Genomic DNA, 18,732 nt, shown 5'->3' with positions numbered 1-18,732 from the left:
TTGTGACACTTCGAAATCAAGAATAAGATGATTGGATTAACCACGCTGCTTTGTTTTGGACAGCTTCGAGGTGATTAGACCAAGAGACACGATGTGGATGCACGTAATAATCGTGTATTCAAATGAAGGACGATTGACTGACTAATTGGCTAATAATCTGGTGTCCCGGTTAGCAAGATGTTGGCGTCGTCTCGAGGGGCCGAGATTTTTTAGGGCGTTAGAAGTTGTGCACTCTATGTGGTTCTTCCAGGTCAACGTCGAAAGGAATATAACACCTAATTATTGATATGTAGAAATTGGGACAATTTTTATATTGTCAAGTGTGTATGAGTTGCTCTGAGAATTCGCGGCCGTCATAAACTTAATGTGCATTGTTTTATCTGTAATAACTTGCGTCTGCCATGCAGAGCCCCAATCTGTCAGTTTCTTAAAGGTGGACTGAAGTGAATGATGTCGGTGGGAGACGATATTTTCTTATGGATTACGCAGTAATCTGCGAACAATCTGACTGTTGCGTTTATGTCGGTCACTATGTCGATGTAGATCAAAAATAAAAGTGAACTCGGCACTGACCCCTGTGGTACACGCGGTATTACGTGTTCGCTATTTCATATACGGTTTTGAATTTCGACAAACTGTTTTCTTTTTTTTTTAGGAAATGTTCCATACATTTTGTTGTTTTGGGGTCTAGCTGCAGATTGCCTACTTTTAAAGTCAAGACGATGTGAGGGACGCGATCGAATGCCTTAGAAATGTTGATCAACATTGTGTCGACGCACAGTGATTAGTGCAGTGATTGATGAATATTTGTCACTAATTCAAAAAGTTGGGTTCGGCAAGACAGATTTTTGCGAAGGCCAAGCTGGTTTATAAGAAGTAGGTTGTTGTTGTTTAGATACGCTATCACATGTTTGTGTATTATGTGTTCCAGTAGCTTGCAGCTAATTGACGCTAACGTTATGGCCCTGTAGTTGCTTGGAAGGGAACTGTCCTTGGACTTAGATATAGATATTATGAAAGCTGACTTCCAGTCTTTTGGTACACAACCTGTGTAGGGGGATTGCTGAAAGATTAGAGAAAGTATGGAGGCTGAATTATGCTTTGTTAGCTCTAAAGTTTGGCGCTGATTCCATTGGGACCTGGACTTCTTTTAAGTGGGAAGCCTTTGTGAATTCAGCTACTAATAATAAAACACCTTTATCACATTATAATTTGGATTTACGAGTTTTGAAAAATTCTGAGAGTCGTTTTTTACCTGTTAGGAAATGTGAAGTGAAAATACTCATTTTGGCGTCATGAATAGCTTTTTCTGCCAGTATCAATATGGATTTGTAGTTTTACCAGTCAAATGGGGTGTTAGTTTGTGATGCCTTCTTGTACGACCTTTATTTCTCATATAAACATCGTCTTACTTCTTGTGTAAGCAACGGATCATCGTCACGTATTTCAACGATCAGTTTCGGCACGCAGGAATCCTCCATCGCGAAATATGACCCAGTGGAGTTTAATAGAACGGTTCTCCAAGTTTTCTTGGAAGTTGGTTAAGAATGGCTGCAGAATTTGGTTGATATTCTTATTATCAGCTCGTGCATAGTTAGGAATGCATTTTTACTGCCTGTTTTGTCAGTAGGAGGAAGTGCGAAAGAGCATCCTACTATGTTATGGTCACTGATAGATTCTAGAACATGTGTTTTGGCAATATCGGGGCTGTTCATAAATAAGAGATCTAAAATGCGATTACCGCGTGTAGGGTCATGAACTAGCTGCGCGAAATCACGATAGGGAAGTAAGCTTACGAAAGAAAAGCGTTTAGCCTGATTTGACTGTGAAGACACCGTTGTTGTTGGCCAATCTATCGCAGGGTAATTGAAATCACCAACTATATATAAGAGGCAGTCCGGAAACCTGTTAGTAACCAGCTCTAGTGCTTCGTTGAATGGGTCAGTGAAATCCGCATGGCAGTCAGGCGGCCGATAGCACACACCTAACACACACCGCAAGTGACCGAGTTTGAGGGAGACCCACATGTCTGCTAGAGTCGAGTCAACTGCAATGATAGACGGCTCATATTACTATTTAACTCCAATAAGAACACCACCGCCCCCAGAAACAGCTATATCTTTGCGAAACATTACAAGCGATGAGGGGAGCACAAGGTCGCTACTATTGATATAATCAGAAAGCCATGTTTCTGTGCCAAGAATATCTGATGCGTAGAACGAATTATCGCTTTCAATAAGTCAAGTTTCCTAAAAATACTGCGAAAGTTGGCCACGAGAAGCGATACCGGGTTTTGTATCGTCGGGAAGCCCTTTGATAATTCGGTTATTTCTTTTCATTTGCTTGTTAATGTCGTCTACAGCATCCCTAAGTGCAGAATTGGTTCTCTCTATGTTCATTTTGACATTCATCACGCAGTAAGCCACCACATCAATGTTATCCGATTTTATGGCGTTTTTACGTTTTTTTAGAATGAGAACTCGATCCTTTTTGCTGCTGATTTCACTCTTGATCTCACTCAGGGAGGCAGTATATTTGGCATGACATTTCCTCATTAGTGATAATACGCCATCGATCTTTGGTCCGGGGACTCGCCTCCACATCACCAGCGCTGAGCAATAGTAAGGCAAAACAAACTGATAGCAAATGTGACGTAGGCCTTGGGAGTAAATTGTGGCAGCAACGCACCTGCGCTATACAACGTTTTTTTTCTGCCAAAACACATAAGGTTGACATGCCCTTCCGGGTCATTGTGACAGAAAGTGGTACGTGGCAAAAGCAACTCGGCTTGTTTATTCAGACCCATCTAAAGTGTCTAAAGATTGATGACCCATTTGTGATCAAAAACTCGCAGGCTCTGATAGAATTTTTCAAACAGTCAAATCAATCTAATCTTTTCGGTTTTTCAATTGACATAAAGGACGTGTACTACTCTCTGCCTCACGATGAGGTACTAGAATGTATAAGGGATAACATAGAAATTGTCGGGGAATTGAACTTCCAATTAAAAACTGGCATTAGTCGGCGAGATTTTCTTGACCTGGTTTTGCTGTATCTCATGTCTACTTTCGTTCAATGGAATGATTGCGTTTATCTGCAGAAAAAAGGTGTTTCAATTGGTTCATGCATAGCACCTCTACTCAGTGATCTTCTATTGGCAAAAATGGGCAAAAAACTGCAGGAAAAGTTAGAAGGCTCGCATGTCGTCAAAATATTTAGATACGTGGATGATTTCTTGGTTATTCTAAATTGTAAGTCTTCTATGTTTCTCTCGCTGGCGTGTTCTATACTATAGGCGTGTTCGAAAATTGTTTGAAGCCTCTTGTGGTGACACATGAAATGCCCGATAATGACAAACTACGCTTTTTGGATTTAAATCTGGTTTTTAGCTCACAGCACATCTGTTGGTGTTATGAACCACGTGCGCAGAAACCTATACTTCCCTTTTCTTCTGCTTACAGTAAGATAGTTAAGCGAGGCATAGCATGAACCTGCCTTGAGAATGCTTTAAATAGGTCGTGCGCCCACAATATCTCTGCGGAGACGATCCTGTGGACTAATAAGGCAGAGCAGAGGACGCGACAGAATCTGAGCAACACGGATACAGAACCTGAAAGGATAGCCGTGATTCCATACGTACACCAGATATCACATAGGCTCAAAAAAATCGGAAAACGTGTTGGAGTTCGTGTCCTGTTCTCAGCACCGTTCAAGTTAATCAGCCTCACCAAATCTACCAACCCCCTGAAAACGAAATCATCAACAGATTGCAGAGTTCAACATCGAAACAGGTACGCGGCCTGCTCCCGGAAAGTCATCTATAGGACCCCCCTTTCATGTGGTGCTTGTTATGTCGGAACGACCGGAAGGTGTCTGAACGATCGGCTGAGAGAGCACGCGAACAATGTTAAAAACGGGAAAGATGGTTTTCTTGCCCAGCACTGCACTGAGTGCAAGTGTGTTCCCCTCTTCGAGAAAACAGCGACGTTGTACAAACACAGAGATGTAAGCACCCGGGTCATTGTAGAGGCTGCGCAGATGACACGCGAACAGGTGCCTTGTGTTAGCAAGCCCTCCGTGGTTTTGTCCGAGAAGGAACGCAGGTTCCTCGAAGGATTCGGTGCGGGCAGGTAACGCGAACGGGTGCCTTGTACTAGCAAGCCCTCCGTGGCTTTGTCCGAGAAGGAACGCAGGTTCCTCGAAGGATTCGGTGTGGGCAGGTAGCTTTACCTTTCTGTTTCGGTTTCTTCTAGGTTTTTTCTTTGCTGTTTTTCAGTGCCTTTGTATATGTGCTGTTTGTTTTTTTGTTTTCTTACTCATGTTCTGCTCTTGTGCCATATGGTTTTTATCACATGGACACTGTCTCCTCTATATATTTTCGTGCTCTGCGCAATAAACTCAGTTGGAAGTTAGCGCTCGTGTCTTTCGTGTCCTTCTTGTCTCTGTGTCGTCGTTTTGTTCTCGCGCTATAACTATCGTCGTAGTTGCGCAGCACCCCCCCCCTCTTTCTTTCTAAAAAAAGTATTTTGTTGTAGCTGTATTATTTTGTTGTAGCTGTACTTTGTATGTGTATGCATCACACCATGCGTCAAAGATGAATTCACCTCAGCACCTCTATTTCCGGTGTCCAGCACGTGTGCTTTGGTATCTGTATTAAAAATTAAGCTTTTGATATCTATGCCTAGCTCCGCACAACAGTGCACAAGAGTGCCTGTGAAGAAGATACGGCGCTTGTAAGTTGCAAGGTCCTGTTTAGGAGACAATCAATGGTACGAGCGCATTTCACTAGGTTATTTCTAATGGAGGCGGGAATGTTGTAGGCCCGTGTGCTCCGACTTGGGTGTACGTTAAAGAACCCCAGGTGGTCGAAATTTCCGGAGCCTTCCACTACGGATTCTCTCTTATTCATATGGTGGTTTTCGGACGTGAAACCCAACATATAAATCAATCACTACGTTATGATACTGTGGCACGTCCCTTAAGTGCCTCGTGATACGACACCGGTGGTCTAGTGTTAATGGTGGTCAACTGCTCACACCAATGTCATGGGCTCAAAATGCCGGCAGTGGTCACCGCATTATTTACTTATGCAGGATTGCTTGATGTCTATGCGCTTAGATTTAGGTTCCCTTTAAGAACACTAGGTGGTCGAAATGTCCAGAGCTCTTCACTATGGCGTGTCTTTTAATCATATCGAAGTTTTGACGCGTTTAGCTCCAAGAGTTACACGCCGCATGACGCGCTACATTTCAGCCTCATCGATTAAGCCGATAATGTGTACACACAGTACTACAACTGATATTTAGTATTTTGTACAGCCATGGTTCACATCTACGTATAATGCGAGAAGAGAAAATGGACGCAGGTCACCTTTATTTGCTTAAAATTTCCGACCAGGCAAAAAATTGAAACACCTAAATGAAGCGAATAAATTACCGGGTCCCACTTGAAGCGAACATTTTGCACTGGGCCAATCATTTGTGCTTACTCGAGCTGTCTCGTGCTTGAGTATTGGCATGCTGCAACGCTGAATGCCGAGATGTTCCGCAAATGTTCTTTCTGAAACATTGACGAGAAGTTTAACCATGGTCACGCTGTTAAAAAAAACTAAGCCATAAGTATGGCAATAAACATGCACAGGGAACACATAGGCATTTGAACACGTCACTTTCGCACGATACATGTGAAGGCTCATAAACTACCCATAACCATGTATCCAAACAATAGCAGATTCTCGTTTTATTTTTCAAGTAATAACTTCATGTTGCCGATCTCGTTACCGTCAATACATTTTTTTTCACAGTGCATGTTACAAGCAAGCCGAAATTGTTAACCTGTTAATGATGTGTTCTGTAGGATCATCGATTCTTATCGGAACGTTCTACGGCAAGAAATGCTGTGATGCGGACGCAGTACAAATCAAATGCGACGACTTGATGCGAGACTTCCAAGTACAAGGCATCGTACATGATATCCAACAGTGGTTATGTCTACTCTGGCGGCATTTATAAGCCGGGCGCTTCGGATCATTATGCCAGCGTTGCACAGTTCTCGGCTGGACTGTTCTAATGAGACAATACATTTACTTGTAGTAACATATTTTTTGGGGGAAGCAAACTATTCCAGACGATTTAGCCGTATTTTCTAAGAGTATTTTAGCGAAGTGTTGTCAATCTCTGTGATGTTCTTTCGGATGACATTGCCTTGCTAATTATAGCAATTACCGCCTAATTCAAAGTAATTTGCAAAGTTAGAGCACTAATCTCTGTGCCTGCTTGGGGGCCGTACAGATATTCTTTTAAATAACATTTCCTTATTGTTTGTTGGAAAATTGTTCTATTTTGCTGTTGTCCTTTTGCACCACTGCTCAGCCACCTTGTTTTGCCCTAAATACTTTTCATAATCAATATTTACTTCTTCCCTAATATTATTGTTTCATAAAAGCCGAAAGATGTGTTGGCATCGATCTTCCTATGTGTTGCAGAGGGCAAATTTCTCCTCATTAGTGCTAGCCCTTTTATACAGTGCATTATATCAACTTCACGGTTCGGCCTTTCGAAATGCTGATATGTGTTGATATCATGTAGGAATGTTTATTTCCAAGCTATCATTTCCTTTCTGCTTTACCACCTTGAGAATGTCGCCTGTTAGGATTGTGAGGCATGATAATATAATTGAATGAAGCGTCGAGATTTCCGACTTCTTGCTAAAATGCCTGTTTCAGTAATTCCATGTTGGGAGTGGGGCCACTGGATTCGCACATAGCGCACTCTCTGTGTTTCATTTTGAGACTCGCCCTTTTTCGGAGATGAAACGTTCCTGAACACAGCGTTTAGCTGCAGGCAACGTCAGCAGCCTTGCAGCCGACCAGTCATTAAACGCCGGGCGCAGTGTTGAATCGTGGTCGCGACGAGAGTTCAGGAATTCTTCGTGAGTTCAAGCTTTCTCTATTCCTTGAACTTTTGCCTCCTTCCTTCGTCCTGCCATGTAAGTGCCCATTACCAATATTTTTGCGGGTTTAACAATTTCTACGTGATGCTCTCCTGTACTACATCTTTGTATAAATAAAATGTCGCAAAGAAATGATGTACTCATCAGTTGTACCGGAGTCAAAGATGTAAAATGGCCACTATAATAATGTATTTAGGGCAAAGCATGCGCGGCGTAAGGCAAGAGGCAACGACTTGTCTCTCGGTATCTTGTTTGTTCATGATTTCATGGGCTTGTTTTAAACAAAACGGGTTTACCTGCATCATGTAAAAAGAGCATGTTTAACGTAGGTAAGACATAAAATTCTATGGCATATACATGTCTGCCGCCTCCCTCTGTACTGAAGTCTTGTGTAAATTGCGAATCTTGCAGGCTGATGATAAAGGTGCAGGCATATTCCTGGACCACTTGTCACGCAACCGGAGCCTGAAGACACTGCACTTGCAAGAACACTTCCTGCTCGAGCGGAAAGGCAGGGCTCTTGCGGATGCCATCCGAAACCATGCCACTTTGGAGGAACTTAAAGTAAAGCACCTTGTTCTTTTTTGTTGGCAAATACTGCCGGCGTGCTTGACAAAGTTTTCTTGAGTGATTCTAGAATGCGCAGATATCTAGAACGCGCAGTATTATAATATCAATATAGGTAAGCATTTTTTGCACTCTTGTCCACAAGAGTTTCCGACATAGCTGCGCAGAAAATATGGTTGAGATAAAGCTTTCTGAATTCATAGTTAACGAGAAAACTTGTGCGATTTCTCTCAGTAATGTGCAACACAGCTAGAAAAGTACCGAAACAAAGAACGGAGCGACGGAGTATGGGCAAGCTTACTAACTGGAGTCTTGTTCAGTGCGATTGAGTACTGGTGGAGTACGTCTACAATGCCTTGGACACACGCGAGTTAAAAGTATGTGCAATATCTACGTGCAAGAATTGCTGTAGCGTACGGCTTGGAGATCGGTTAACCTAAAGGAATCGGTTTACAGCGTAAGCAGTTATAAGATCCCCTGTAGAGCTGTGCTGTGGTCCATTGACCAGCGCATCCCAGTAAATCACCACTCGAACGTATTCGTATCAAGATCGATAATGGGACCAATGTCTGGCATGCCACGTAATACCGACGTCCCTTATCCCCGAGTTCCGCATGTAGGTAATGTGTGCATTTCACAGAACGAACAATTTCCATATACTGTTTTGAAGTCTTTGTGCCTAACCTGGCCTCCTGCGACGCAGGCAGAAAGCTTCATAGTGCATTATTTTGCTTCCATACTGCAGGTGAAAGGATCTAAAGATGAAAGCCCATCTGCCCTGCTGATAGCAGCAGCTCAGAGTCGGTCATTACGGTCGCTTATATTGCTGGAATCTTTTATTGATGCGGCTCACATCAAAGTCATGGCTTCCGCACTGACGATACCCAGTCTACCAGCCGAATTTGAGGCACTGACGGTTCGACGTCCGCCAATGAGTCGACTCCAAAAACTCTCCTTGAGCAGTTGTAAGCCCTTTCACTCGGATATGGAGGCAGCATACGCCAAGCTAATTGGAGGCAAGTACATTATTTTGGCCACCGTTGTGCTTTGACATCTTTATTATCTTACTCAAATACATTGCCCCACTCTATTAACCATAAACGGCATGACCACCTAAACGTTCCGTTACAAGCTCTCCTTTAGAAGAATATGACGAGTGAAAGTCAAGTATCACTAGTACTGAAATGTCAAACCTTCTCAAATCGTCCAATGTAGGTGCAAAACTGAGCGCATCAACTCTTCTTAGACTACAGCGCACTCGCGTCAACTCGGGAAGTGGGAAACTTACGCCTGCAAATGTGTCCCTGGTGTGTTTTGTGAAGCGTGGTGATGGCATTTGACAACTTTTAAGTACCCAAACATGCGTTTTGAGTTGATGGGGAAAAAATGTGGCAGACACCACGCCTTGGACTATGCCGTGTTTTTTAGCGTGGAACCATGCGTTGCGTGGTAGATCGCAGTGTTTTCATAAGTGTAATAGTTGTGAGTAAATCGTGAGCATACCTGCCATGTCAACGTATGGGAGTTTGAAGAGCAGCTTATGGTTTGCTTGAGCGTCAGTACTCACGAGTGAGAAAACATGTTGGTAAAATCCAGACAAAGTGCACTTCATGATGCAATTACATGAAACGCCACTTCGGTTAGGGTATTCCTCACTGGTCGACAAGCGCTTAAAGGAAGATGCTACTGGAAGACACTTTTTCATTATTATTCACCCTAGGGCCATGGAACTTGAGCTGTATATGGAACTTTTTGTGCTTATTTCAAATATATAATTAGTTTTCTTGCAAGTTACGCTTCTAGCTCTGCAACATGACAATGTTAAAACCTTATTCCTTTTGCCCCCCTTTTTTCATCCCTAAAATTCTGTAATTTTTTACCATTCATAGTTCATATAGCCTCAAATAAAGTGTAGAGTACAAATAACTAATTAGGAAGCACATACAAAATATGTAATATGCGTGAAAAATAATAGACGTAAGAAGTCTATATTTCACCTACCCTGGTAAACGTATAAATACAATTTTTTATATACAATAAAATATTGAAATTTAAACTAGATGCTTGCATACTTTGGAAAAAATTTGGGCGAAATTTCCTGCAGATCCGAGCACTATCAGTGCCCGAAAAAGTAGGGGCACATTGGAAAAAATGGCAAAATTTGTGTTTTGAGAAAAACGAGTTTTAAAGTTAAAATTGCGTTTTTATTTATGAAGGATATTAATAAATCAGACGAAATTTGCACACCAAAAAGAACAATCTTTCTCGTAGTGGCCACTGTGACTAAAATACGCCAGCACCATTAGTTTGTCCTCGGCGTTTTCGAGCCTACTCCTCAGACATTTCGCTCACAGACAGGGCCATGAAACGCATGCCAAACTTCCGCTCCATCTGGCAGAGCCTTGTGCCAAATGCAAGCTAAGAAGTTCGACAGGACTGCAAATCCCAGCTAAGTCAAGTGTCATGCCATTTTGCAGCCATGTTTGTGCCACATACCGTCGTTCATAATGGCAATGTCGTCCCTGCTAAGTTCTCTCACTGCGAGCTCTTTCGGCCTCTCAAGATTGGCGCTGACGTCATCCATTGCCCTATCACGAACTTTCCGGCTGACGGGTGCGAATGATTGATGCATTGGTTTTCGCAAGCCAACAACTCCCGCAAATCGCACCAGCTGCTCGTAGCCCATTCCTACAGAGCGTGCCACACAACTGCTTTCACGTGCGAGCAATGCCTTTTTTTTATTCATAACAGAAATATTTACACGAAAAAAGCATTGTTCAGCTGCACTGCTCGACAAGACATGGACCCCGCAAATAGGTTTCACAGCACATACAGGCGCGCAGCGGCCAATGGCGGTCCCAGATTCGTACCATGTGGTAACACAGTCGCGGCGCTTGAAAAACGCGCAGAAGAGTGATTCTTGTTATTATCTTGCGCTGCATCAGCGATATGAACTGTTGACATTTGAAGTGTGAGGCTCGAGTCTTCGACTCATGCAATCAACAATGGCTAGCGGCGGCGCATGATCGGCGGCGCTTTTAACAGGCGCCTTGTGCTCTTTAGAGGAAATTTTAAAGCATTTCCAGTTAAGTCTGGACCTATATTATTTTTTTTAGAACAGTTGAGGTACTAATCTTATCAAAACAGGCGAAAATAAAAAATCGGTAATTATGAAAGAAAAAAAAACTCGCGTTTTTCGACCCGCATTTCCCCTAAATGTAGCTTGCTGAACCACGGAAATAAAACTGTATCGTTTATTAGATTGCTATAAAAGAGGTGCCTGCACCGGAGCCAGAATCGTCTATGACCCGACACACCTGTATCGTGGGCTTGCACATGCAACGTTTATTGGTTTGGTAGAAAATTTAGTTGCCAGAACTCCAACCACAAATGACGTTGCACTGGCATTGCGCCAGCATAAGGTCCGCTTTTGTGGAACAGTGGCTATGGTCCAGATTTCCCAGTTCCGCTTATAATAGGCGAATTTGGGCTTTTTTCATCCGTCATGCCGGTTGTACAACTTTCCAGTTCTTTGTCAGGTTTTAATGGTTTTTTTGAAATTTTCAATTAAATGCAGTTATTTTACTAGTCGTGAGGCTCACCAGTGTGCGCTTTTGTTCAAAATAAAATGTTAGTCGATGACTATTAGCAGTTGAGTGTGTATGCGTGTGCAGTTTTTTCCATTAAGGGGGGCGCAGGTTATATCGCAGCGCCGCCGCCGTCTTACTAAGTAAATGTAAGGGCCGATTTCACCCCATCTTTGACGGTCGGTCAGTGTGTGTCTGAGTGTCTCTGCAAATGTGGCTGTCCGCCTTTGTATTCTGACAGACGAAATATCTTGATGTAAATCACATTCTTGCCAACTTCACGTCACAAAAATCTTTCATTTGTTTGTTTCCCTAATGAAATAGACTCAGGACTTCTGCTCGCCTCTGTACAACTGGTAATTTTCTGCTTCTGGAAGACGTAGTCACGTGACAGGTTTTCGATGTGTTCTCAAACAAACATCATCTAACGAGCTTCTCATCTTGAGTAGGCAGAAAAGGACGTATTTCTGAATTTCAAGGAGGTCATAAAATATTCTTCGGCATGGGTAAAGAGCGAGGAATCTGATGTCAAGCATTGTGTGACACAAGGATGTGTCTTAGTCCTCTTCCGTTTCTCGCCAATACGCTCATTTAGCAAGAAAACTGCCCCCTCTCTAAGGGCTCTCACTAAATGCAGCTAACATGAGGTCCTCTGTTGGATGGGGATGGGTGAAAAACTTTATAGAGGTCCTGAAGGACGCACGTTTTATATGCGGTGGATCTTCTGTAGCTCCTACGTAAAGACGCGGAAGCCAAGCCTCCCCACCGCTTCGTGGGCCTTCTAGACAGCCTTCAGCTGCTGTAGGGGAATAGGGCTTTTGAGCATCAAATGAAAGGCATTTTCAGAAAACTTTTGATCTTTTCCTTGTAAAGAGGGGCATTTCCGGAGTCTCTGGTTAAAGCCACTGATCGGGGCAGTCGGGACAAAGTGCTGAAATGTTGGAGGAATAACAAGTTTAAGAGGCTGGGGTATGTTCCCATCTGAAGCATGCGAAAGGACCTGTGGCCTAGAGGACTTTTCGTGTGGCCGGGGAAAGGACATATGTCCGACTTGATAGTGCCTTGTGAATTCTTTGAACGTAGTGAAAATTTTTGGAGATGACCACCATCTGCTGTTCTTCAGTGTCGAGAATATATGAATATGATGTGTGCATTTTGACATCTGGAACTAGTGTTAAATTCATTCAGACGGCATCACAACAGGCCATTAAAGCCACCGTAACAGATAAATGGCTTTCGCTTTGGTCCCTTTCGTCCGTAGGTTTAAAAATTCAGTCATAGCGAGCGTGGCTTTTCTCGAATACTACGTGATCGGCAGCTACACAGGAAAACACATATAAAGCGACGACACCTGGAAAGCGATGTCAGCGCAATTGTGAATGCACATCGCATACTTGCCGGTCCATCATCAGATCATTCAGTGTCATCCCTACTCACTGTATATAATTCTGTAAGCAGGCAATGATTCGCATATTATGGAACAATAATACATGGGCTCTTATCTACGTAAGAAGTCGTAAAACACTTCTTGCAATGGAATCGCGAAGATTGGCACATGTATAGGAATTGTACGAGAAACTTCCAGTGGTCTTTTAATAGCTGACCTATCAATATTGACACGTGCGGTTCTTTTGGTTTACGAAGGAAGACGCTATCACTTTCTGTTAAGCGCAACGCAGGCCGCGTTTATCTTGTATGCCACTCTGGAACGCGTTACGACGCGTGTATAAAAAACTGACACGTGCGGTTCTTTTCGTTAGCGAAGGAAGACGCTATCACTTTCTGTTAAGCGCAACGCAGGCCGCGTTTATCTTGTAAGCCACTTTGGAACGCGTTAGGACGCGTGTATAAAAAGCCGGCGCAGTGCGCCACTGGGGGTCTTTTTTTTTTCCGTCGGCCGACGACTGTTCACGCCGCTGTTGCTGTGAGTTGTGTCTGGCCCTGTTTTGCTGGGCACAAGTTTGCCCAATAAACAGTTCGCCTGACACCGCCCTGACTCCTGCGTGCTTCCTCTCAAGTGCTGCGTGTATCACAACCTCGTGACATCTGGTGGAGGTGCTTCTCTGTCCATGTACCGTACGCCCCCGTCCAGCCGTGAGCCATACGGAGACGTAGCGGCCAGGCGAAGGTGAACGGGATGGTCGTCGTTGTTGCCACTGCGATCCGGCGATGTAGTCGGCGATGTCGCGAGGTCGCTCACCTGGGCGCGGACGCGGACGCGGCGCCAGTACACCGGCCCTAACAGGGGCCGATCCCCAAGCCCCTACCCGGGAAACTAAAGGCAGCAACCGATGGAGGTGCGGTTGCTGCACGACGCAATGCCGAAGATCCTCCTCCTCCGCCGCCGCCGCCGCTGCCGATGACGACGACCACGACGCACGAACTTTCCCGACGTAGTCGCAGTACGCCGCCTGAGCAGAGTCTTTACGACAAAGCCTCGCCGCCGACGCGGCATAGCAGCACCGGACCAAGCCGACGCAGCCGTGATCCGACGCCCCGACCTAACCGGAACGCCAGACGACGAACCACCGACCTCGACGTGATCATCGACGGCCACAGCGTCACCGCCCTAGTCGATACCGGCGCCGACTACTCTATCATCAGTGGTCTCTTCGCCGCTAAGCTCAAGAAGGTAAAGACTGCATGGGAAGGACCGGATATCCGAACAGCAGGGGGCCACCTTATAACACCGACTGGAACCTGCACGGCAAGAGTCACGATTCACAGCCAGACGTATTCTGTGAATTTTGTGGTCCTGCAGCAATGCTCGCCAGACGTCATTTTAGGCATGGATTTCCTGGACCAGCAAGGCGCAGTAATCGACCTAAGATCCAGGTCAATCACGCTGTCCACGAATAATGCAACGGCGTCAGACTGCAACGTCGCTCACAATGCCTTGAATGTGACAGAAGAGCAGGTAACCATCCCGCCACTGTCGAGCGTCATCATTTCCGTCGGCACCAAAGCGTCTACCAACTTACAAGGTGTCATCGAAGGCGACCAGCACCTGCTCCTAAACCGTCAGATGTGCGTCGCAAGAGGCATAGCCAAGCTTCATAACGGCAAAGCCAAGGTAATGGTGACGAACTTCAGCAACGAATATAGGCACTTAAATAGGGGCACGACGGTAGCACATCTAAGCGAATTTGTGGAAGCGAGCAATGCCTTCGCCCTCACTGATTCTCAGGGAGCCGCAACGTCGACAGCAGTGTCCGCGCCCGCCTTCGACGTCAATCAAAGCCTTTCCAGGCAGCAACAAAAGGAGCTCAAAGCCTTACTCCACCAATACAAGGACTGCTTCTCGTCGTCGTCGAGGCTTCGTCAGACCCCTCTCGCGAAACATCGCGTCATAACCGACGAATATGCCCGTCCGCTCCGTCAGAGCCCCTACCGAGTTTCTGCACGGGAACGCGAGGCCATCAAGCAACAAGTCGACGAAATGCTGCATGACGACATCATTCAGCCGTCTACGAGTCCGTGGGCATCACCCGTGGTGTTGGTGAAGAAGAAGGACGGAACCCTACGTTTTTGCGTCGATTATCGTCGCCTGAACAACATCACGAAGAAAGACGTGTATCCCCTCCCACGGATAGACGATACTCTGGACAGACTCTACAACGCCAAGTATTTTTCGTCGATGGATCTCAAAACCGGCTACTGGCAAATCGAAGTAGACGAGAGAGACCGAGAGAAGACTGCCTTCATAACACCAGACGGCCTATTCGAGTTTAAGGTCATGCCCTTTGGTCTTTGCTCGGCGCCTGCGACGTTCCAACGGGTTATGGACACAGTACTCGCAGGCTTGAAGTGGCAGACTTGCCTCGTCTACTTGGACGACGTAGTCGTATTTTCTTCCAACTTCGACGAGCACCTCCGGCACCTTGAAGCTGTTCTTCGGGTAATGAAAGCCTCGGGACTTACCCTGAAGCCAGAAAAGTGCCGCTTCGCCTACGAGGAACTATTGTTCCTTGGCCACGTTATCAGCAAGTCGGGAGTGCTCCCTGATCCACAGAAAACAGCTGCGATCACCGACTTTCCTGCACCCACCGACAAGAAAGCAGTATGCCGATTTCTTGGCCTCTGCGCTTATTACAGGCGCTTCGTGAAGAACTTTTCGCGGATCGCCGAGCCACTGACGTACCTCACGAAGGCCGACGTCGACTTCAAATGGGAAACGCCGCAAGTCGAGGCATTTCAAGAATTAAAGCGACGCCTGCAAACGCCGCCAATACTGGCGCACTTCGACGAAGAAGCTGACACCGAAATTCACACGGACGCAAGCAGCACAGGGCTCGGCGCCGTGATCGTGCAAAGGACCGACGGACTTGAAAGGGTCATCAGTTACGCTAGCCGGTCACTTTCGAAGGCAGAAGCCAATTATTCCACGACAAAAAAGGAATGCCTTGCCATCATCTGGGCTACATCAAAGTTCCGCCCCTACCTGTACGGCAGGCCTTTCAAAGTCGTGAGTGACCACCACGCCTTGTGTTGGTTAGCTAACTTGAAGGATCCATCAGGGCGCCTCGCACGGTGGAGTCTCAGACTACAAGAATTTGACATCACCGTCGTCTACAAGAGCGGACGAAAGCACTCCGACGCCGACTGCTTGTCTCGCGCCCCTGTCGATCCGCCGCCCCAGGATGACCAGGACGACGTCTCTTTCCTGGGACCCATAAGTACCGACGACTACGCGGAACGCCAACGAGCTGACCCGGAGCTCAAGATCGTCATGGACTACCTGCAAGGCAAGACCGCCGACGTGCCGAAAGTATTCCGCCGAGGACTGGCTTCGTTTTTCCTGCGAAAGAACGTCCTCCTGAAGAAAAACTTCTCGCCGCTCCGCGCCGACCACCTCCTCGTGGTACCTTCAGCGTTACGTCCAGAGGTTCTGGAAGCATTACACGACGACCCGACAGCCGGACATCTTGGTGTTTCCCGCACACTGTCACGAATACAAGAGAAGTACTATTGGCCTCGCCTCGCTGCCGACGTCGCCCACTACGTAAAAACATGCAGAGACTGTCAGCGACGCAAGACGCCGACAACTAGGCCAGCCGGACTTCTGCAACCCGTCGAACCACCTCAACGGCCATTCCAACAAATCGGCATGGACTTACTGGGGCCGTTCCCGACGTCAACTTCTGGCAACAAATGGATTGTCGTAGCGACTGACTACCTCACCCGCTATGCCGAAACAAGAGCCTTGCCCAAGGGCACTGCCACCGAGGTCGCCATGTTCTTCATTGAGAACATCGTCCTCCGCCACGGAGCCCCCGAGGTCCTCATCACCGACAGAGGTACGGCCTTTACGGCTGACCTAACGCAAGCGATCTTGAGGTACAGTCAGACAAGCCACCGCCGAACCACCGCGTACCACCCACAGACGAATGGCCTCACCGAGCGTCTAAATAAGACCATCGCCGACATGCTGGCCATATACGTGGACGTCGAGCACAAGACGTGGGACGCCATACTCCCGTATGTAACCTTCGCGTACAACACGGCTGTGCAGGAAACGACGCAGTTTGCTCCATACAAGCTCGTCTACGGACGGAGCCGAACAACGACGCTTGACGCCATGCTACCGGTCGGCACCGACGAAGAAGACCTCGACGTCGCCAGCTACCTGGATCGCGCTGAAGAAGCTCGACAGCTAGCCCGCCTGCGTATCAAGAGCCAACAGACGGTCGACAGGCGCCACTACAACCTTCGACGACACCACACCGAATACCAACCAGGTGACCTTGTCTGGGTCTGGACGCCGATACGACGACGGGGATTGTCTGAGAAGCTCCTGCGACGCTACTTTGGACCCTACAAGGTAGTCCGACGTCGTGGTGAACTGGACTATGAGGTCGTGCCCGATGGCTTAACGTCATCCCAACGACGCCGTGCACGACCCGAAGTCGTACACGTGGTGCGACTTAAACCTTTTTACGCGCGCTGATTAGCTGTGACGCATTGTTAATGTAATTTATTGCATGTACTCTCTCTTATGTTCTGTCTTTAGCATCGGGACGATGCTTTTTCAGAGGGGGGTAGTGACACGTGCGGTTCTTTTGGTTTACGAAGGAAGACGCTATCACTTTCTGTTAAGCGCAACGCAGGCCGCGTTTATCTTGTATGCCACTCTGGAACGCGTTACGACGCGTGTATAAAAAACTGACACGTGCGGTTCTTTTCGTTTGCCGAGGAAGACGCTATCACTTTCTGTTAAGCGCAACGCAGGCCACGTTTATCTTGTATGCCACTTTGGAACGCGTTAGGACGCGTGTATAAAAAGCCGGCGCAGTGCGCCACTGGGGGTCTTTTTTTTTCCGTAGGCCGACGACTGTTCACGCCGCTGTTGCTGTGAGTTGTGTCTGGCCCTGTTTTGCTGGGCACAAGTTCGCCCAATAAACAGTTCGCCTGACAGCGCCCTGACTCCTGCGTGCTTCCTCTCAAGTGCTGCGTGTATCACAACCTCGCGACAATATCATTTCACAGTTATGAAAAAAAGCAAAATGATGGTATTTTTATCGCCTTCGGACACAACCTAAGGACCTCCTATTGGTACTAGAGATATTACAAAAAACAGGCTGTGTCCATGAATACATTAAGCGAAGTACGTGTCACTATATTGCCAAGGAATGAATTAACACAAATGTCAACTATTCTACATGCTTACATTACTAAAGTTTGTATGATAACATGCTCAGAATAAGAATGGCATTACCAGAAGTGACCTGGTCCATCGAATCACTAAACGAGTACCTTTGCTAAGTATAGTTTTTTTTGCAATCAAATTTTTTCCTAAAAAACTGTAATAGGTAGGCACTTGTCGGCTTTGCAGCCAATTTCGAGGCTGAGACGGGAAGATGTCGTCACTAATTAGTTACTCCAGATTGATTAACAAAGGTAATTGAATGAGCTTTTTATATCAATTTTAGGGTGGTTGTTTAAACGGTGAAGTTGTTCTACGGCACAGGTTATGGGCAGCTTAGGTTTTAAAAAATCAATATATAACGAATATATAGGTAGTACACGTTCTTGGGCTTGTTGGTGCATGAGCACCAGTTCTATACTTTTTTGTTTTCATTGCTTCATGCTTTCTATTTATAATTGAGAACTAATATGCTGAAGACAGTAGCACGTGAGCTCCTTCTTGTAACAACACACGTGTGCGATTACTCGCTCCTCTTGTCAAAACAGACAAGGTCTGTTGAAGGTCGTACCTCTGTGGTTACTACACAGAAATCTTGTACTAGCAAAATTTGTTGTCGTTGTGGAAAGTTCTGTTGCTATTTTTAACTGCATGATAGGGGCGCTCTCACAATACCTTTTTTTTTGTGGCATGAGCTTCCCAGTTACGTCTTACAACAAAATACCACTATTTGACTAACATACATCGATTGCCTTCAGATTATTCGCTGGTAGTCACAAGAGCGATTTCTCATCATTATTCTAATCGTGCCAATGTAGGAGCCTTGGTAGAGCTGACACTTTCCGACTGTGGCTTGGGTGAAGTGTTCGCGTCGCATGCCTCGGAGAGACTGCTCCACGACAGGCGGCTGAATTTACTCAACGTGGAGACAAACCTTTTCTCCGTCAACTCGCTACAGAGCATGATAAAATCTCTAGAGGTAAG

At 46.0% G+C, this 18,732-nt stretch overlaps 1 protein-coding gene across 3 annotated transcripts in view; it reads left to right on the top strand.

Moving 5' to 3' along the window:
- Positions 1-18,732, top strand: part of LOC142761680 (uncharacterized) — a 47,132-nt gene that overhangs the window by 25,030 nt on the left and 3,370 nt on the right. For all 3 annotated transcript variants that reach the window (XM_075874139.1, XM_075874138.1, XM_075874140.1), the window contains 3 exons: positions 7,363-7,515; positions 8,264-8,534; positions 18,567-18,727. In XM_075874139.1, the coding sequence (XP_075730254.1) occupies positions 7,363-7,515; positions 8,264-8,534; positions 18,567-18,727 (585 nt within the window). The remainder of the gene's footprint in view (positions 1-7,362; positions 7,516-8,263; positions 8,535-18,566; positions 18,728-18,732) is intronic.

The sequence above is a fragment of the Rhipicephalus microplus genome, chromosome 9 (assembly GCF_043290135.1).
Source record: "Rhipicephalus microplus isolate Deutch F79 chromosome 9, USDA_Rmic, whole genome shotgun sequence".
Taxonomy (NCBI): domain Eukaryota; kingdom Metazoa; phylum Arthropoda; class Arachnida; order Ixodida; family Ixodidae; genus Rhipicephalus; species Rhipicephalus microplus.
Note: the sequence above shows the minus strand (reverse complement) of the source record. Positions and strands in the feature narration are given on the sequence as shown.